The sequence below is a fragment of the Mauremys mutica genome, chromosome 1 (genome assembly GCF_020497125.1).
Source record: "Mauremys mutica isolate MM-2020 ecotype Southern chromosome 1, ASM2049712v1, whole genome shotgun sequence".
Classification (NCBI taxonomy): domain Eukaryota; kingdom Metazoa; phylum Chordata; order Testudines; family Geoemydidae; genus Mauremys; species Mauremys mutica.
The window spans coordinates 342,995,160-343,013,666 of NC_059072.1; the positions used below are offsets into that span (position 1 = coordinate 342,995,160).

The 18,507-nt window shown below is 41.8% G+C and overlaps 2 protein-coding genes across 4 annotated transcripts in view; both read left to right on the forward strand.

Annotated features, from left to right (window-relative positions):
• SYTL2 (synaptotagmin like 2) overlaps positions 1 to 6,312 on the forward strand; it is an 82,077-nt gene extending 75,765 nt beyond the window's left edge. For all 3 annotated transcript variants that reach the window (XM_045020493.1, XM_045020483.1, XM_045020491.1), the window contains 4 exons: positions 191 to 269; positions 1,642 to 1,741; positions 2,480 to 2,685; positions 5,029 to 6,312. In XM_045020493.1, coding sequence (XP_044876428.1) covers positions 191 to 269; positions 1,642 to 1,741; positions 2,480 to 2,685; positions 5,029 to 5,174 — 531 coding nt within the window. In that variant the 3' untranslated portion in view covers positions 5,175 to 6,312. The remainder of the gene's footprint in view (positions 1 to 190; positions 270 to 1,641; positions 1,742 to 2,479; positions 2,686 to 5,028) is intronic.
• A 10,328-nt stretch (positions 6,313 to 16,640) lies between these two features.
• On the forward strand, positions 16,641 to 18,150 carry CCDC89 (coiled-coil domain containing 89). The gene has a single exon (XM_045020502.1). The coding sequence runs from the start codon at positions 16,763 to 16,765 to the stop codon at positions 17,843 to 17,845; it is 1,083 nt and encodes a 360-aa protein (XP_044876437.1). The 5' UTR covers positions 16,641 to 16,762; the 3' UTR covers positions 17,846 to 18,150.
• The last annotated feature ends 357 nt before the right edge of the window (positions 18,151 to 18,507 follow it).

The window sequence follows — 18,507 nt, forward strand, 5'->3', positions numbered from 1 at the left end:
CATAGCAATTTGTACATGTAATCTATAATGGCTACCCATGTGTGTGAAGTGGAATTTCTAATAAGTATCAAAGCAGAATTTCCTGCTTTCTGGCATTGCCTTGTTACAAGTGAAACACACAAGGAGTGGTATAAAAGGGGGTATTGCATTACACCAGGATGTGACCAGAGTTTTTTGTTTTAATTTTCAGACTCCAGCAGCAGCTCTTGAACTAGAGAACAGAGGAGAGATTAAACTAGCCCTTCAGTATGTCCCACAGCCTGTCGGGGGTATGTGCTCATTCTTTTTGTTTTTGTTTTTGTTTTTTTAGTTTCAATAGGCTCTTGGGAATATATTTCTCAAAGTTCAACTACCTTTTTCCTAAAGAGTAGACATTTTTCTATAGAATCAAGCTTACCTGACCATGAACTCACTTCAGGACCATGACTTATTCAGTGTTTTTTATTGAGGAAGCAAAGACACTCTTGTTATATATGTAGAAAGATTCCAAGATTGTCGCTCCAAAGTCTAGAATGTGTCTGAATCAGAATTAAGTGATGGAAACCGCTACAAGCACAGTTGAGAGCTCTTTTTGTTTTACAATATCATCAGGCTCAGTCATCATTGGGATTCAGTCAGTTACCATTCAGTTTAAGTTCTCAGATATTTTCAGCTTTTTTTATACACACGATGTTAGGAATTACACCTGGGTGACAGCATGGGCTTTTAGCGACTAGTTGGATTACATACCTAATAGAGCAGGAGGAATGAGATCCTGCTTCGCCACTAGTTACTGAGGGTCATTAATAGTCAGGCAAACAGCCGTATGCTAAGCAAACAGTAGCCGTGCACTGAGTTCAAGAGGCAGTGGATGTGGGAAAGAACGATAATTGCTTAGTACCTAGTTTATAATAGTGATAATGATCTGAGTCAGTTGTTAACTGACAATAATTGGCTGGGGTGGGCTGGCAGCGAAGCAAAGGACTTTTAATTTAACAAGTCGGCCAATAAGAAACAAATTCACTCCTTCCTGTCAGCAGCTTGGGTAGCTGAGTTGGGCACGATGGAGGCAATTAGGAAGTAATAAGAAGAGTAGAGGAATCCTCTCAAGATCAGATCAGTGACCATTTAGATGCTTTGGCAATGTGCACTTAAATCTTATTTTTGGGTGCTCATTGAGTATTAGTTCACACCAGCTGCTGGCAGGTAAGTTGTAAAGCTGGCCCCAGCTGTGCCAGTGTGTATGCAAAATAAGCAAATTGTGTACCTATTTCCCAGTATCTGCTTACAAAAGAGAGGGAAAGTATTAAAAGATAGGCGTTACCTCACCCACCATTTAAATTTCGCCATTTCTGAGGAGGAATGTGGCACAGTACAACAGCAAGTGAGGATTTGGGACAGGAAGTCTAGAATAACCTCATCCAACTGAAACTACAGGGGAATGCACCTGCCCTTCTTCTGTCTGCTTTCTTCGGGGTTTGTTTGGCGTACATGCAGTACAAATGCAATGATGGAGGCATGCCTTTGTTTGGTATGATGGCTGTGAATTTATTTCCTCCCAAATTTGTACAGTCACCTTCTCTGACTTCTTCCCTCCTTTTGCCGCTCACATTTAATTTCTAAAGGGAGTGAATATTGGTTTCGTATTTGTCTCTTCCAAAGGTAACAAGACCCCGTCCACTGGAGAGGTCCACATCTGGGTGAAGGAATGCAATGACCTCCCTCTCCTGAGAGGCAACAAGATCAACTCTTTTGTTAAATGGTAACCGCAATAGTGGGATGAATAAAATTATGCTAATTAATCCTCACTTAATTTGTGCATGTGAGCATGAGAGACTTCCCAGATGCTGCCTTGCAAGATGCCCTGTGGGGCTGATGCATTTCACTCACCCATCGGACACAATGTATATGGCGAGTTCCAACCTTGCACTTTATGCCCCGACTTCCTGGTTGACTGACTGGCTAGTCAAAACCGACTGCCATTCCCATCAACCACCAGTGCTAACCTCTAATGCAACTAGCTTTATTTATTGTGCATTTTAAACAAACCAGGTTGGAGTGGGTGGATGGATGTCCTACTTGGTGGGAAGCCATGCAGTAGGTGGGAAAGGAGGGAAAACCACCCTGTCTCCTCTCCCTTCCTCCCTCCCTACCTCCTGGCAGGGGATTATAAAGCCATAGGGAGGGCATTAGAGACCAAGTGGCTGATGAATCAGGGCACTCACTGGCTGGAAACCAATAAGTGAGTTCTCCTAAATCTCCTCCCTGCCCCATCCATCTATCTCTTCCATCTTCTGAGGTGTGGAGGTGATTAGTTCCACCAGCCCTGACCTCAGGCTCTCTGAAGAGGGTGGGCACGTTTCCTCTTCCCCCAGTTTCAGAGCCCATAGTATATTAATGAGAATGTCAACCTGTAGATGTATTATTCATATAAAAAAGAATGTTAATGTAGCCCTCAGTTTTTTTTAATATAGTCTGCCAATGTTTTCTCTTTCCAAAGTACCATCCTTCCAGATACTAGTAGGAAGAGTCGCCAGAAAACAAGAGCAGTGGCGAAAACTACAAACCCAGTGTTCAACCACACCATGGTTTACGATGGCTTTAGAGCTGATGATTTGAAAGAAGCGTGTGTAGAACTTACAGTCTGGGACCACAACAAACTAGCCAATCACTTTCTGGGAGGTCTCAGGATAGGAATGGGAACAGGTACTGGTCATTTATTAAATTAATCCTTAACTTGCAAAATACAACCTGGATTTCCATTTACTTGTCTTGCCTCTCCATTTTTCCCTCTGTGTACAAAATATCACTGAGTTAACTTGCAGGCATTAGGCTTCATTTAGAAAGTCACCTTTCATGCAGCGAGGATCCCAAAATGCAATACACAGTTACAGAGCAGGAGTAGAGTCCTGTTAAGGGGTACAGGCAAGTTAGAGAAGATCTCAGATTAGATTAGAAATCTTATGTCTCTCTTTCCATAAATGTACATAGCACTTTACAAAGCACAGAATACACAGTCTCTGCACCAAAAAACTTGCTATCAATTTATGAACTGATTGAGACACACAACCCTGATGTGAAGATGGCAGTGCTCGGAGGAGGGATTCATGGAAGAAGGGGGTTTAAAGGGAATTGAGGAAGAGAAGGGGTGCATATGGGAGAAATGTGAAGTGTATTTCGGCAGAAGGGGCAAGGTAAGAGTGAAGTTTGGTGGATAGAAGATGATGGAGATTTGGTAAAAATGGAGGTGGGGAAAGAAGGAAATAAAAATGCAGATATATGTTGAGGCAAGATTGCGGGGGTGCCTGGAAGATGAGGTTTGTAGAGGTTGAATATGAGGCAGTATAAAAAACAGGAAGTCAGAGAAGGGACTCAGAGACGTGACATGACCAGAGCAGCAAAAGGAGGAGGAGGAATTTAGCATACAATAAATGAAAAGCAGAAAACCCCAATTTCTGAGGTGTTTCTTTCACTCTTTTCTTGTGTGCACTCCTTGGCCTTTAGCATGAGATATTTCCTCCCCCCCCTCCCGTGGAAGCCCAGTTAAGTGACATCTTAGCAAGGTTATTGCTAAATCTTTCTAAGTTGGCAAAAATACATTTATTTTCCCTGAGGTGTACCCCATTTGGTAAATCTATCTCTGAACATTAATACTGTGGCTGGATAATCTTGACATTATTAGTTACACATGCTAAGATAGGAATAATTAAATCAAACATTGCAGAATCATGAAGTAAATTCCCCATCATCTACATCCATATATAACATGCACCATGGGCTAGGTACATTCTGGCATGGTTTACTCTCCTCTGAATTAGCTTAGTATTTGGTAAATAGTGTTCTTATGGCAACTGAAGTGTGATGTTCAGAGTATAAATTTAAAAAAAAAAAAAAGGACAACTGGAGCACACATGAAACTCCAGTCTAAAATAAGATCTGTGGCAACACTAAACTTGAGTAAATGCCTACTAAAGTTAACTGAAAGTTAATGTCCGCAAGTCTTGGTGTTCTTAAAATTGTGGGGCAGCTAGACACTAAGGCAGTAAGCTCAACATGAATGTGTGATAAATAAGTAGAGTTGTACATGCTTCAAGTGTTGAAAATAGACCCTTTCATTAGAACTGTGTGAAATTTTGCTAAAATTAATATGTTCCCAAATACTCAAGGTTTTGTTTCAAGGAGAAATTTGGCCTTCTTTCTTGACAGTAAAAATTGTATGTGTTGAAAATAAACTACATTTTAAAATTAAAATATGAATATTCCCCAAGTGAACTTGATTTCCCCCCCCCCCCGATCTTCTTTGTCACTTTCATAGTGAAACCATCTCACCACAAAATGACAATTCATCCCGTGGAGAGGAAATGCCTTCTTTCCCCAAACTGAAGACAACAAGTAAAAAGTGTTTAAAGTCTCTTTAGCAAACTCATGGAAAAGTGATTTTTCCCAGAGAAGAGAACTTTTTAGCACAGGTCATTAGGATAATAACAGTCAAAAGCAAATTTAAAAATAAATATAAATTGGGGTCACAAATTTCAAACTTGGTTCCTGAAATTAAGCAGCTAAACTTACATTTTGGTATCTGAATCAGTGACCTGATAATTTTTTTTCTTCCCAAGAGGTACTGATCAATCACAGCTTCTGTCAATGGGAAAATCAGTCCACTGATTTAGATGCTGAACTTTAGGCACCAAAGTTTGAAAATCTTGACTTACTGTCTTATTTACTAGGGATCCTGACAAGATGAGCTAATAAATAGCAAACAAGAAAAACCAAACACATGAGAATACTGAGATATTATCTAGTTCCTATATAGGCACAACTCCCGTTAATTGGTTTGATGGGAGTTGTACATGTATAGAAAATGCAGAATCACACCATGAAAATTGTCAGCTAACTCTGTAGGGTAGGTCAAAAGCTTTCAGAAGAGGGGGGGAATTGCTGATTTTTCTTCGTGTGGAGATTTGCCCTAGAGTCTACTCTTAACTGTGGTGACAATTTTGAAAAAGTGCTTAAAGTTTCCTTTTAAATAATGTCTTATGTTTTTCAAAGGCAAAAGCTATGGTACAGCAGTGGACTGGATGGACTCCACTTTAGAGGAAATCACCCTATGGGAGAGAATGTTGAGCTCGCCAAACACATGGGTAGAAGATACACTGCCACTCCGGATGCTAATGGTAGCAAAGCTGACAAAATAAGATGACTTTCTAATTGCTAGTGTCCAAAATGTTTACTTGTTGGATCTTGGGAGGGGAAGGAAATAATAAAATGGGGAACTTGGAGGAATTCTATAAAAGTGTGTGTACTACAGTAGATCTGTAGACAGCCTCTGTTCTGTTGTTTTATTTTGTGCTGCTAAATGTTACTACGTAATGCAAATTAAACTTTTCTGCTTTCAGATTATTTTTTTAAACTAAAGGCCTTTTACTTCTTGCTCACTGAAAATGAATTAAATAAAGAATATACTATTGAAATTCAGTGGTCCAATTACAAGGGGTGTGTTGTGTGTGTGGTCACCTAGAATAGTGCAAAATGTTGGTGATTTGCTAAATAATGCACCCAAAAAAGCAACAACTTTGTCTATTTCCCAGGGTCTTTTGTGTGGCATTTAAAATAAGCTGACAATAGGTTGCTATAGTCACATTCACTGTGTGTTTACAGCTTAATTTTAATGGTATGTTCAAGTCTCTGGTGGTTACACCCTTTGGTAGAGTTCATGATGGGGAATTCCATCTCTAGTTTTAAGCTCTCAGAGCTTGGGAGGGCTTTATCTATTGATATAAGCATTCTATGAAGAGTGGTGATATTGAGCTCAATCCTATAGGGTGCTGAATTTCCACATGTTCAGGATCAGGGCCATAAAGAGGATTTGACTGTATACATAGTACATATACTAGTGGTTTTGTTATCGTATCTCTAAATTATGGATTCTGTATGGAAGCAATGAAGTTGAATTTACTGTATTTAAATGTTACTCTGAAGGATCTCTTCACCCATTAAGTTGCTCATTTTATTATTGATTAATAAATTGGATATTTATTTTACGCATATACACTATCTGTACCCAAGTGTGTTGTTGGATTGCTCTCTTGGGTGTGTCAAGACTTTTGTATGCACTTTGGTGCCACCACTACAACACAGCAGGAATTGGGTAGTTCTTTAAAGAACCTACACCATATGAAATAGCAAGCAAATTTCAATCCTATAGCATTGTATTTAACTAAAAGTTTGAATGTAAAAAACATATAAAGGTATTATTTTAACTAAAAGCAGCCTATTAAAGCTACAGTTGTGTTCAGAGAAGTAACTGCTCAATTAAAATACACATCTGATCAATTATACTAGATTTGCATTTCATATATCAGTGAAATTTTCATATTGCATTATTGAAAGTCACAGTACTCAAAATAAATGCATATGATACACTTGTGTATTTATTTATTGCAACTACTATAGGTCTAGAATCTGGTAATGCATCCTAAACTTTATTAAATTACGAATATGAATCAAGGGAGGGGGAAATTTTGAGAATTTCAAAAGTCACTAAAAGAGTTAAGTGCCCAATTCCCATTTACTTTCAATAGAAATTGAGTGCTTAACTACATTAGGCATTTTGGGTGGAATTTTTCAGAAGCACCCATGTAGGGTCATGGTTGCACTGCTTCCAACCAACTTTGAAATCTGGATATTTCTGAAGCTTAGAGGTACAATAATTGCCTGTTGTATCTTTTTATATATTAAAAAAAACTTTCTGAACTGAGGAGTGTATGTGCACAATTAATCTTTTTGGAGGGGAGGGATAGCTCAGTGGTTTGAGCATTGGCCTGCTAAACCAAGGGTTCTGAGTTCAATCCTTGAGGGGGCCACTTAGGGATCTGGGGCAAAAATTGGTCCTGCTAGTGAAGGCAGGGGGCTGGACTCAATGACTTTTCAAGGTCCCTTCCAGTTCTAGGAGATTGGTATATCTCCAATTATTACCTATTACCTATTCACACTACATTGTGATTTGTTTGACATGAGGAGGTGCATATTTTTATAAAGGACATTACCTGCACATTTGGTTGCACATGCAAAAGTGGATTATTGTGTGCACTATCTGCAACATTCCACTGGCTAACTTACAAATATATAAGTGCATATTTTATGTGTGCAACTGAGGGCTTGTCTACATGGTGCGTTAGTACACACCAGCATGTTGTGCATGAGCTTTCTGTGTGTTCCCTGATGTGCAGTGATCCTAGAATATCAGGCTTGGAAGGGACCTCAGGAGTTCATCTAGTCCAACCCCTAGCTCAAAGCAGGACAAAACCCCAGACAGGGTTGGGGTTTTTTTGGTTTCTGATGTAGCACTATTTCAAACCATGCTATGTCAGTGCATACTAGAAAACCTCTAGTGTGAGCCAATAGAGTCCACACAGAAGTTAGTGTGGGACAGGCTTGTGAACACTAGAATTTACACCTCAGCTGGGGCACACTAATGCACCACATAGACAAGTCCTTTAATATATTATTTTTGTTTCAGGAGTTTTTAGACTATAGGATTGGAACAGGGTATCTTTGGACTGAAACTCTTCAGCCAATAAGCCATGTAATAATCTTTTGTACAGACAGACATATCTGGAAGTGCTCAAATTAGGATAACCAGACCAAACCTTTGGTCAATTACAATAGTAATCAAATATCCCATTTTTCCTTAATCATTCTTGGTATTGATACTAAGAATATAATGCAGCTACCTCAAAAGCCAGTGCTCACCAGTACTCAAAATACATCATTACCATAATTTTTTTTAGATTTAAATTTTTTTAAAAACCCACCCCTACAGAAGCTTTCCATGATCAAATACTTAATTACACTTGCAATCATCTGGCTAACCAGCAGCATTAAACACTCCTATATAAGTTAACTTGAACAGGCAATAAACCAAAGGAACAAAACAGACCCTTTAGCCCCTGTCAGGAACACCGCCTCAAACTTCCCCCCAAATCTTGGCAAATACATCGCTTTTGTAGCATGCCCAGAAGATTAAGTACTTTTCCAGACCAGCACATTGGGCTTTTTTTCCACTAAGGCAAAAATGAGTCACCATATCAAACGTGCAACCTTGAAGCCTACAGTGAACTATGCAAGGTCAACTGAGCCAGTCTCAACATAGCCTTTAAAAATACAGCAGTGCTCAGTAGTGCAGTGTTAGAAGACTGTATTGGTATCTTCAAGAAAACCCTGGTTCACAGCTTGTTGATTTCAGTGGGCTTTGGCTCAGATCCTAAAAGCTATTACTTTCCTATCTTTCAGCAGCTAAGTTTACTAAGCTTTAATGTTGTTTTACAGTGTAACCTCATACCATAAAAGGAAAATACGGTGGCTTCCACAAGCCTTTTCAGTAGACTATACTGCGGTGCAAAGAAATGCAACAAAGCAAATATAGAAGAAATTGCATTGTCTTTGGAAAACACATGGCAGTAAAATGGTATATGGCTTTATTTACAACATTGGAGCCTTAAAATTCTCTGTCCGGAAAACTGGATTTTTCCTTTTAAATTGTTTTAACAGGAACTTAGTATTAATCAGTGCACTTACCCTGCGAGCAGGAAGAATTTTAACACTCGAGGAATGTTGTGGTGAAAAGACCTAATATTTTTAAAACTGTCTTTAACAAAAGTATTTACTTATTTGTAATAGTCCCTTGAAAATTCTTCACCTAACCAATATGGACTTTTTAACACTATATGTGCAAACAACCCTACACTAAAGCACCATGTGCCTCTGACCAGGGGCGGCTCTAGGCACAAGCAAAACAAGCTGGTGCCTAGGGCGGCAAAATCTAGGGGGCGTCCCCTGCGGCCGGGGGGGGGCGGCAGGCTGGGCCGGCGGACCTGCCGCAGTCATGCCTGCGGGAGGTCCACCGGAGCCCCGGGACGACTGGACCTGCCGCAGGCATGACTGCGGAGGGGGCGCTCGTCCCGCGGCTCGGCTGGACCTCCCGCAGGCATGACTGCGGCAGCTCAAGCGGAGCCGCCGGACCCGCGAACCGTCCGAAGCCGCGGGAGGTCCAGCCGAGCCACGCGGGACCAGCGGTCCCTCTGCAGTCATGCCCGCGGGAGGTCCGCTGCTCCCGCGGCTCCGGGGCGCCTCCTGCGCATGACTGCTTGGGGCGGCCAAAAACGTAGAGCCGCCCCTGCTTCTGACTAAGCTACTACCATTTGCTTTGACAGAAAAAAGCCTAGAGGAATTTGTTTTTGATATCTAGGGGTCAGCTGTCAAGACAGAAGGCTTCAGGAAGCCAACTTCCTTGTTTGTTTTGCTTGGGTATGTCTCCACTGCAGCTAAGAGCAAGTGGGTAGCCAGCCTTGCATTAGCTTGGACTGAGCTAGCGCACTAAGAGCGGTGACATGACAGTGGCAGTAGCAGTAGCAGAGACTTGGGCTAGCCACCCAAGGCTAGACCCAGGCGGTCAGGTGTGTCACCTGTGCCACAACGTCCACACTGCTGTTTTTACGGTGCTGGCTTTGGCTGAGCTAGCACGAATTTATCTATCCAGGCTGGAAGACTCACTCCCAGCTGCAGCGGAGACATACTCTGCTACCCTGCAGTCAAAAGGAAGAAGGCTTCCAAGTCATCCATAGCCAGGTCTCTCGGGGCATGTAGTTGAGACACAATACAAGAAGGCAAAAGACAACCTTCTAGGAAAGTGCATGCCAGTGAGTCAATAGCTGTCTTGAACTAAACTCCAATTACTCTTTATGAAGGAGGCTGTAAGCAGTTGTGTCCATCACTTTTTAAGATAATAGACACCTGATGTCTGTTCTTCCAATGAACTTTCCTTCCGGCAAAACTCACAAGCCGTAGTACATCAGCGAGTCTGATGAGTCTAAAGTGCCTACTATATTTTAAAAACATCGCTGTCAAGGCTGATTCCCCACTCTGGCACTTTGAGTGCAGAAGGTGGGGGCCCACAAGGATTCTAAAAATTAATGGCCACTCCAGGCTTGTATTAAACTCCCAAGGTTACAGCTTTTCTCTGACCTTGGATGATGGATGCTGCCACCACCCAAATGCAAAACCCCTTTAAGGACCCCAGAAGGCACCCTTGGGAATTCCTTCCTGTGGGGTACCCCAAAGCCCTTTCACCCCACCCCCCTCCAGGGAAGAGCTGAGAAAGAAAACAAAGGAAATCAGCTGTTGCTACCAGCTAATTAAACAACATATGCACAAACCTCTTAGGACACACAATCCAATCCTGTTCTTAAAAAAGGTAAATTTTATTAAAAACAAAAGGAAAGAAAATACATTGAAAACTCAGGCTATTGCTAGATTTAAAAAACCCACTTACAAAAATTCAGCCTTCTTGAGGTCCATCTTAAAGGTTACAAGCAAAACAAAAGCAGTTTGGGTTAGAACAGAGCAGTCCAAAAGCCATAAAGAAATAAATCTACTCGCGTCTTCCTAGACATTTCTTGATCTACTTACATATCTGGGGGTTTCAAGTGAGTAGTTTCTAGGTATGGTTTAGATGATTTTTCATACCTAGCCCCAAGCTTCTTAGAGCATAGTTCCAGCCCTGTCTCTGCTTCTCCTTGGGAACAACAGACAGAGAAAGGGTAAGTTTTTTCCCAATTTTAAAAAGTTTTAGCCTTCCCATTGGCTCTTTTCGTCAGGTGCCCCACTCCCTTCCTTTTGCCTATGCAGGGGGACTTTTTAACCCTTTACAGGTAAAGCAAGTAGAGAACAGCTACTAAGAGGGATTTTAGAGCTAACTGGCTGGCTGGATCCATAAAAGGGAGCTCCTCTCCCCCCCCCCTCATTTATCACAATTGCATATAATCCTTCCACCTGGAAATAAATTTCCCACATATATGACTAGCCTTGACATAACTTTACCTCCCTGTTCCAAAATCAGTATTGTCAAATGTGAATAAAGTGGAAAAGAGAGCATTTTCCCCTTGCCTACATTCTCTGGCTCCTGCCTAGCTTTCTGTTCTCATTTCTTTTTGTCACCATCTTTGCTGCACAGAAGCCACCTAACAGCCCCCATCACGTATATTTCCTACTCTCATTCAGTCCTCTGTCCATGCTGCCTTATAGGCAGCATATGCTCCCCTCTGTTCTAGCCCATCAAATCCCACCTAAAAATGCACTTAATTTGCCAGGGAAGCCTATAAAGAATATAAGAATGGCCATACACAGTCAGACCAAAGGTCCATCTAGCCCAGTATCGTGTCTTCTGACAATGGCCAATGCCAGGTGCCCCAGAGGGAATAAACAGGTAATCAAGTGATCCATTCCCTGTTGCCCATTCCCAGCTTCTATAAACCTGAGCCTGCTCACCCACCCACAACAACCCTCTTATACTACTTAAAAAGCTATAATCTGTGCCCAGCCTCTCTGTCACCTGCACATACAGTACATAAACTTCCCCCACACACAAACGCAAGTAGAGCCAATAAGACATATGCACAACCTCTCTCCAAGTACATTGCTTTTGCTGTTTGCTCTTCTCTTTCACCTCATGCCTAGATCCTTCATTGCTCTTTGGGGCAGGATCCATATCTCATTATCTTCAGGTATGAAGCCAAGGCCCTGAAGCTTACAGCCTGACAATGTGACCTCTCCAGCTCTTTGTGAGTTCAGGCCTGCAGTTCATTTCAATATTTTCTCTTCTGGAATATCCAGTTCTCTTTACAAGATCTTTTAAAAAAATATGTTAATGGTATTTGTTTGCTGTGAAGCACTCCCAGCTATTTCAGGGTTGGCCTGCCAACACCTGGCAGCTTTCCAAGTAGCCAAGTCGCAGGCATGAGCTGTGGAATGACTAGAGTCTGATTCAGCCCCTTGTCGCCATGGAAACAGAAACCCTACAGTAGGAGTGGCAGACAAACCAGAGAAAAGAAAATATCTGGTAAGGAAACATTTTCCTATTCTCTTCCTACACACTACTCTTAAACCAGCCTCTTTAGCCTGTTCTCCTGCATCCCTTGCACCCAGCCCACCTAAACCCGGGCCTTTCCTCTCCCCTCCAATTCTTTCCACTTGTCAGGAGGCAGGGAAAGCAGCAGCAGCAGCGGGTGTGCATGGACTGGTGTACCTTTATGGGATGGCACCCTCTGGAGAAGGTCACCACCACACAGCTCTGAGACTGTTCTTTAATCTCTGCTGACTAGCTGTATGCCCCCACTGCTCTCCTTCACATTACCTCCCTTGCGCTCCATCCTCCCTTTCCTGGCATTGCCTCCCCACTTCCTGTTATCCTCTTATCCTACCACTACCTCACAATCTAAAAACAAAATGTGCTGCTTTTCAGCATGCTCATTTACATGTATGTTTTACACACCTCTATTCATGTGTCTTTTTGTGTAGAAGCTCGTTAGTGTCCTTTCACACAGTTCTGTGACACCGAGCATGATAGGGTCCCAGTCTGCTCCTATAATATAAATATTTTCCCCAATTTTCAGATGAGGAAACTGAGCCACAGACAGGTGACATGCCCAAGATAATACAGCAAGTCAGTGGCAAAGGAAAAATTAGAATCCAGGTCTCCAACCCTGTGCTTTAACCATTAGATCACTCACCTTCAGTAATAATAATTAACACTTATATAGCCCTTTTCATTCATAGACATCCAGTCGTTTACAATCAGTTAAAAGTCCAGTCCAGTAACCCGTTATAGTTGTGTTTCTAATAACAGATATGGAATGAGGAACAGAGGGGAAGAAAATTGTGTAAGGATTTATTTGTCTTATTAATGTTATAGTTAAGTAAACAGACAATATTTGCCTGGAATCACAGCAGTAAAGAACTGCCATGTGTTTGTCATTAGGGGGTTGCTGGACATGGATAAGTACTAGTCTTATTTAGGTTTGGGGGTTTTTTTCTGGCTAGGGCTAAGTGTCTTTTTCTTCACTGCTTCCTTAACTTTGTGCTGGTGCAGCAGGGAATCATAGAACCATAGGACAGGAAGGGACCTTGAAAGGTCATCTAATTCAGTCCCCTGCACTCATGGCAGGACTAAGTATTATCTACACCATCCCCTGACAGGTGTTTGTCTAACCTGCTCTTAAAATCCTCCAATGATGGAGATTCCACAACCTCCCTAGGCAATTTATTCCATTGCTTAACCACCCTGACAATTAGGAAGTTTTTCCTAATGTTCAACCTAAATCTCCCCTGCTGCAATTGCTTCTTGTCCTATCCTCAGAGGTTAAAAAAAAACCACCCATTTTTTCTCCCTCCTCCTTGTAACAACTTTTATGTACTTGAACTATTATCATGGCCCCTCTCAGTCTTCTCTTTTCCAGACTAAACAACCCCATTTTTTTTTCAATCTTCCCTCATAGGTCATGTTTTCTAGACCTTTAGTTATTTTTGTTGCTCTTCTCTGGACTTTCTCCAATTTGTCCACATCTTTCGTGAAATATGGTGCCTAGAACTGGACCACTCCAGTTGAGGCCTAATCAGCGTGGAGTGGAGTGGAAGAATTACTTCTCGTGTCTTGCTTACAACACTCCTGCTAATACATCCCAGAATGATGTTCGCTTTTTTTGCAACTGTATTACACTGTTGACTCATATTTAGCTTGCGGTCCACTATGACCTCCAGATCCCTTTCTGCAGTCCTCCTTCCTAGGCAGTCATTTCCCATTTTGTATGTGTGCAACTGATTGTTCCTTCCTAAGTGGAGTACTTCGCATTTGTCCTTATTGAATTTCATTTTATTTACTTCAGACCATTTCTCCAGTTTGTCCAGATCATTGTGAATGTTAATCCTATCCTCCAAAGCACTTGCAACCCCTTCCAGCTTGGTATCATCCGCAATGTACTCTCTATGCCATTATCAAAATCATTGATGAAGATATTGAACAGAACCAGACCCAGAACTGATCCCTGTGGGACTCCACTCGTTATGCCTTTCCAGCATGATTGTGAACCATGGATAATTACTCTCTGGGAATGGTTTTTCAACCAGTTATGCACCCACCTTATAGTACTCCATCTAGGTTGCATTTCCTTAGTTTGTTTATAAGAAGGTCATACAAGACAGTATCAAAAGCCTTACTAAAGTCAAGATATACCATGTCTACTGCTTCCCCCACATCCACAAGGCTTGTTACCCTGTGAAAGAAAGGTATCAGGTTGGTCGGACATGATTTGTTCTTGACAAATCCATGCTGACTCTTATTACTTCCTAGAGGTTTGCAAATTGATTGCTTAATTATTTTCTCCATTATCTTTCCAGGTACAGAAGTTAAGATAACTGGTCTGTAATTTCCTGGGTTGTTCTTATTTCCCTTTTTATAGATTGGCACTCCATTTCCCCTTTTCCAGTCTTCTGGACTCTCTCCTGTCTTCCATGACTTTTCAAAGATAATTGCTAATAGCTCAGATATCTCCTGAGTTAGCTCCTTGAGTATTCTAGGATGCATTTCATCAGGCCCTGGTGACTTGAAGACATCTAACTTGCCTCAGCAATTTTTAATTTGTTATTTCCCTCTTTTAGCCTCTGATCCTACCTCATTTTCACTGGCATTCACTATGTTACACATCCAATCACTACCAACCTTCTTGGTGAAAACCAAAACAAAGTCAGGTTTGAAAGCTTATGCTGAAATAAATTTGTTAGTCTCTAAGGTGCCACAAATACTCCTGTTCTTTTTGCAAAACCAAGTCGTCATTCAGCATCTCTGACATTTCCAACACTTTCTGTTATTGTTCCCCTCCCCCCCATTGAGTAACGGGCCTACCCTGTCCTTGGTCTTCCTCTTGCTTCTAATGTATTTGTAGAATGTTTTCTTGTTACCTTTTATGTCTCCAACTAGTTTGATCTCGTTTTGTGAAGCCAACACAGTTCTCTTAAAGCAACCCAGCCTCAGGACTCTGCCCAGACACCCAAGTCAAATATGATGAGGATTACTGAAAATCTACCTAAGTTCTACCTATCCCAAAGGATCAGACACATTGCCTCCCAGGTTAATAATGAATATTTCAGATCTTACCCAAATACACGCTTACAGCCAATTCTTATTAACTAAACTAAAATTTATTAAAAAAGAAAAGGGAGAGAGTATTGGTTAAAAGATCAGTATACATACAGACATGAGTACAGTTCTTGAGATTCAGATTCACAGTGGAGATGGTGAGCTTTGTAGGTGCAAAGAATTCTTACAGAATTAGTTCATAGGTTATAGTCCAATGTTTATATTCAGGGTAATTCCAGGTTAGGACTGGAGAACTCAGCCTTGTGGTTAAAGCTTCCCCTGCATGAACCATCAAGCAGATCTGAGATGAAAGGATCAGGTCCCAAGAGTCTTTTATACAGTCTTTTTTTAGCATTCTCTCGACAATATAGTCCTGGGTGATCAATAGGCTTTTGATGTAGCCTTCTGTTTCCCAAACATCACCGGTAATTTATCCATTACGTAGCTCATATACAGCTCTAAAGAGACATATAGATGATACTATTTCACACAAGATTCATCTAAATGTTAATATTTCCTTTTGATCTCTAAATCAGTAGCTATAGTAATAGAAAGGAACTGTCTGTTTACATGGCTAAAATCGAACAAGACACACATACTATTAGTATCACCTCTAATTCTCTACCAATACAGGTTTGCATTTCAAAGTTCTAACTGCATTCACATACTTTTCTAACATGTCTCTACATGTCTGGGTCATTTAGCCTGCAGGATGCTTAAGCCTTTCTGGCCACACGTCACAGCCCTTAATATTGTCTCTCTAAAAAACTGCCAACTGCCTTCAATGTTTTTTTTCTCTTAGACTTGCTTCCCACGGTATCTTACCTACCAACTCCCTGAGTTTGCTAAAGCCTACCTTTGTGAAATCCATTGTCTTTATTTTGCTGTTCTCCCTTAGAATCATGAACTCTACCATTTCATGATCATGTTCACCCAAGCTGCCTTCCACTTTCAAATTCTCAACCAGTTCCTCCCTATCTGCCAAAATCAAATCTAGAACAGCCTCCCCCCTTGTAGCTTTCTCCACCTTCTGAAATAAACGTTTCGCCAATACATTCCAAGAATTTATTGGATAATCTGTGCCCTGCTGTATTATTTTCCCAACAGATGTCTGAGTAATTGAAGTCTCCCATCACCACCAAGTCCTGTGCTTTGGATGGTTTTGTTAGTTGTTTAAAAAAAGCCTCATCCACCTCTTCGTCCTGTTTAGGTGGTCTGTAGTAGACCCCTACCATAACACCACCCTTGTTTTTACCCCTTTTATCCTTACCCAGAGACTTTCAACAAACCTGTCTCCTATTTCCATCTTCACCTCAGTCCAAGTGTATTCATTTTTACTATATAAGGCAACACCTCCTCCCTTTTTTCCATCTGTCCTTTCTGAGCAAGCTCTACCCTTCTATACCAATATTCCAGTCATGCGCATTATCCCACCAAGTCTCTGTGAAGCCAACTATGACATAGTTGTATTTATTTACTAGCATTTCTAGTTCTTCTTGCTTATTCCCCATACTTCTCACATTAGTATACAGACATCTAAAATACTGATTAGATCCTTCCCCCCTCCCCAATCTGCAGAGCCAAGGAAAGTGACCAGTTCAAGAGCTGTTGGCAAACTGCCATCTGTTCTGGAATGTCCAGGTCTCCTGACTTGTGATATACCGGTAATAGAACTTCCCGGGCATATCCACCAATTGCAGCCCTGTTGGTTGGGAAACTAGAACTGTTGGGTGCAATTAAATAATTTTGAATGTTACTAAGAGAAGCTGTTGTTATCTAGCTGGAGTTACAGACTCTGCAGGAGACAGCAGCTCCATGCCTCAGGATGAGAAGGACCCCGAGATGTCCTGCCCCACAAATGATCCAAAGGAGGCTGAATTAGAGACAAAAGGAGACATGGGAGATCTGTATGAGGCCCTGGAGAAACTCCATGGGCTCTCTGATGGGGAGAAGGGGGAGAAAGCTCTGCTACGCTCACGCCTTCATGAGCAGTCTCAGCTCATCTGCATATTGAAGAAGCGAGCGGATGATACCCTAATGCGCTGCAAGGCACTGGAGAGTCTCAACATGGAGCTGGAGGAGTTGAGGATGGAGGATAGTGTGAGGCTTGAAAGTCAGACCCGCCGGGCCCAGCAGCTGGAGGAGCGCTTTATGGACCTGGCTGCCAACCATGAGGACATGATCCGCTTCAAGGATGAGTACAAGCAGCAGAACATGCTGCTGAGGGAGGAAAATAAGCGCCTGAGGCAGGAAAACCAAACCCTTTTCAGCCAGGCTCTGAAGGAGAAGGAGGCTGAGGTCCTCCAACTCACTTCCCAGGGGAACAGGCTCTCTCAGGAGGCAGATTCCTTAAAGCAGAGATGTGCTCAAGAGAGCCACAGAGCCCAGGAGCGAGAGAAGGAGCTACTGGAAGCTCAGAGCCAACAAGCCAGTGTCCATGCCAAGGAAACTGATTTACTGAGAAGCCAGCTGCAAAGTCTGGAGGAGAAGCATTGCCAAACTGTTGCACAGCTGGAGCAGGCAGAAAGGCAGCAAAAGGCTGAGGGCAGCGAGCTGCAAGCCAAGTTGGAGAGGGTGAGCCGTGAGAAAGAGGAGCTGCTGCATCTGGCTATGGAGAGGGGCAAGACACTGCAGGAGAAGCAACGGGAAATTCAGCAGCTGGAGAAGAAACTGGAGACTGCAGAGAGGGCCAGGCTGACAGTAGAGGAGCGCTTTGTGAGAGAGGTAGCAGCAGTGGACAGCAACTTAAGGGTCCAAGAGCTGCAGCGACGTGTGGAGGGAAGTGAGCAAGCATACAGTGAGCTCTGGATGCAGTTTGATGCTTACAAGAAACACAGCATGGACTTACTAACTAAAGAAAAAGAGCTGAATAACAAACTCCGTCATTTCATGTCATAACCCCTCACTCTCTGTTCAGCTCTCCGCAGAACTATTATAGCACACTACTTACTGCTTGTTAGTAACCCTTTTTTAAAAAACTAAAATGATCTTTTACCAGATTTCTTTATAGTGTGCCCACAGCTTTACAAACCTTTTATGAGGTCTGGTTTGAAGCCCATCTTTTGTTTCCATACCATTGATTTGAAATGGCAGCCTAATGTGGCACTTTGAGTAGTAGAACAAGTTATGCTAAATAAAACTGGGAAACAATGGACTTTAGTATGGAAAATTGATATTCATTTATGATTTTGTCTTGTTTGTTCCTTGCCTCTCATGTTTCTAGTAATTTTTACAGATTATAGAAGTACATTAAGTGTTTTACATGACAAATAAAGAGAAAAAGCTCTTGTCCTGAAGAGTTTATATTTGATATAGCATATTGTTAATATACAGTAAAGTGGAGCTGGAAAGGAAAAAGGGGTCACACAAACAAGATCACAGTTTATTACCTGTGTGGCGGGATAAAGCAGATTAGTACATGTACAGTATCTTTATCACTGAGGATGATTTTCAAGTGGATGATTAGCTCTCTATACATTAGGGGTCTGATTCAAAGCAATCATCATCAACAGAAAAGCTCCTATCAACGTCTGTGGGGCTTGGATCAGGCCCTAGGTATG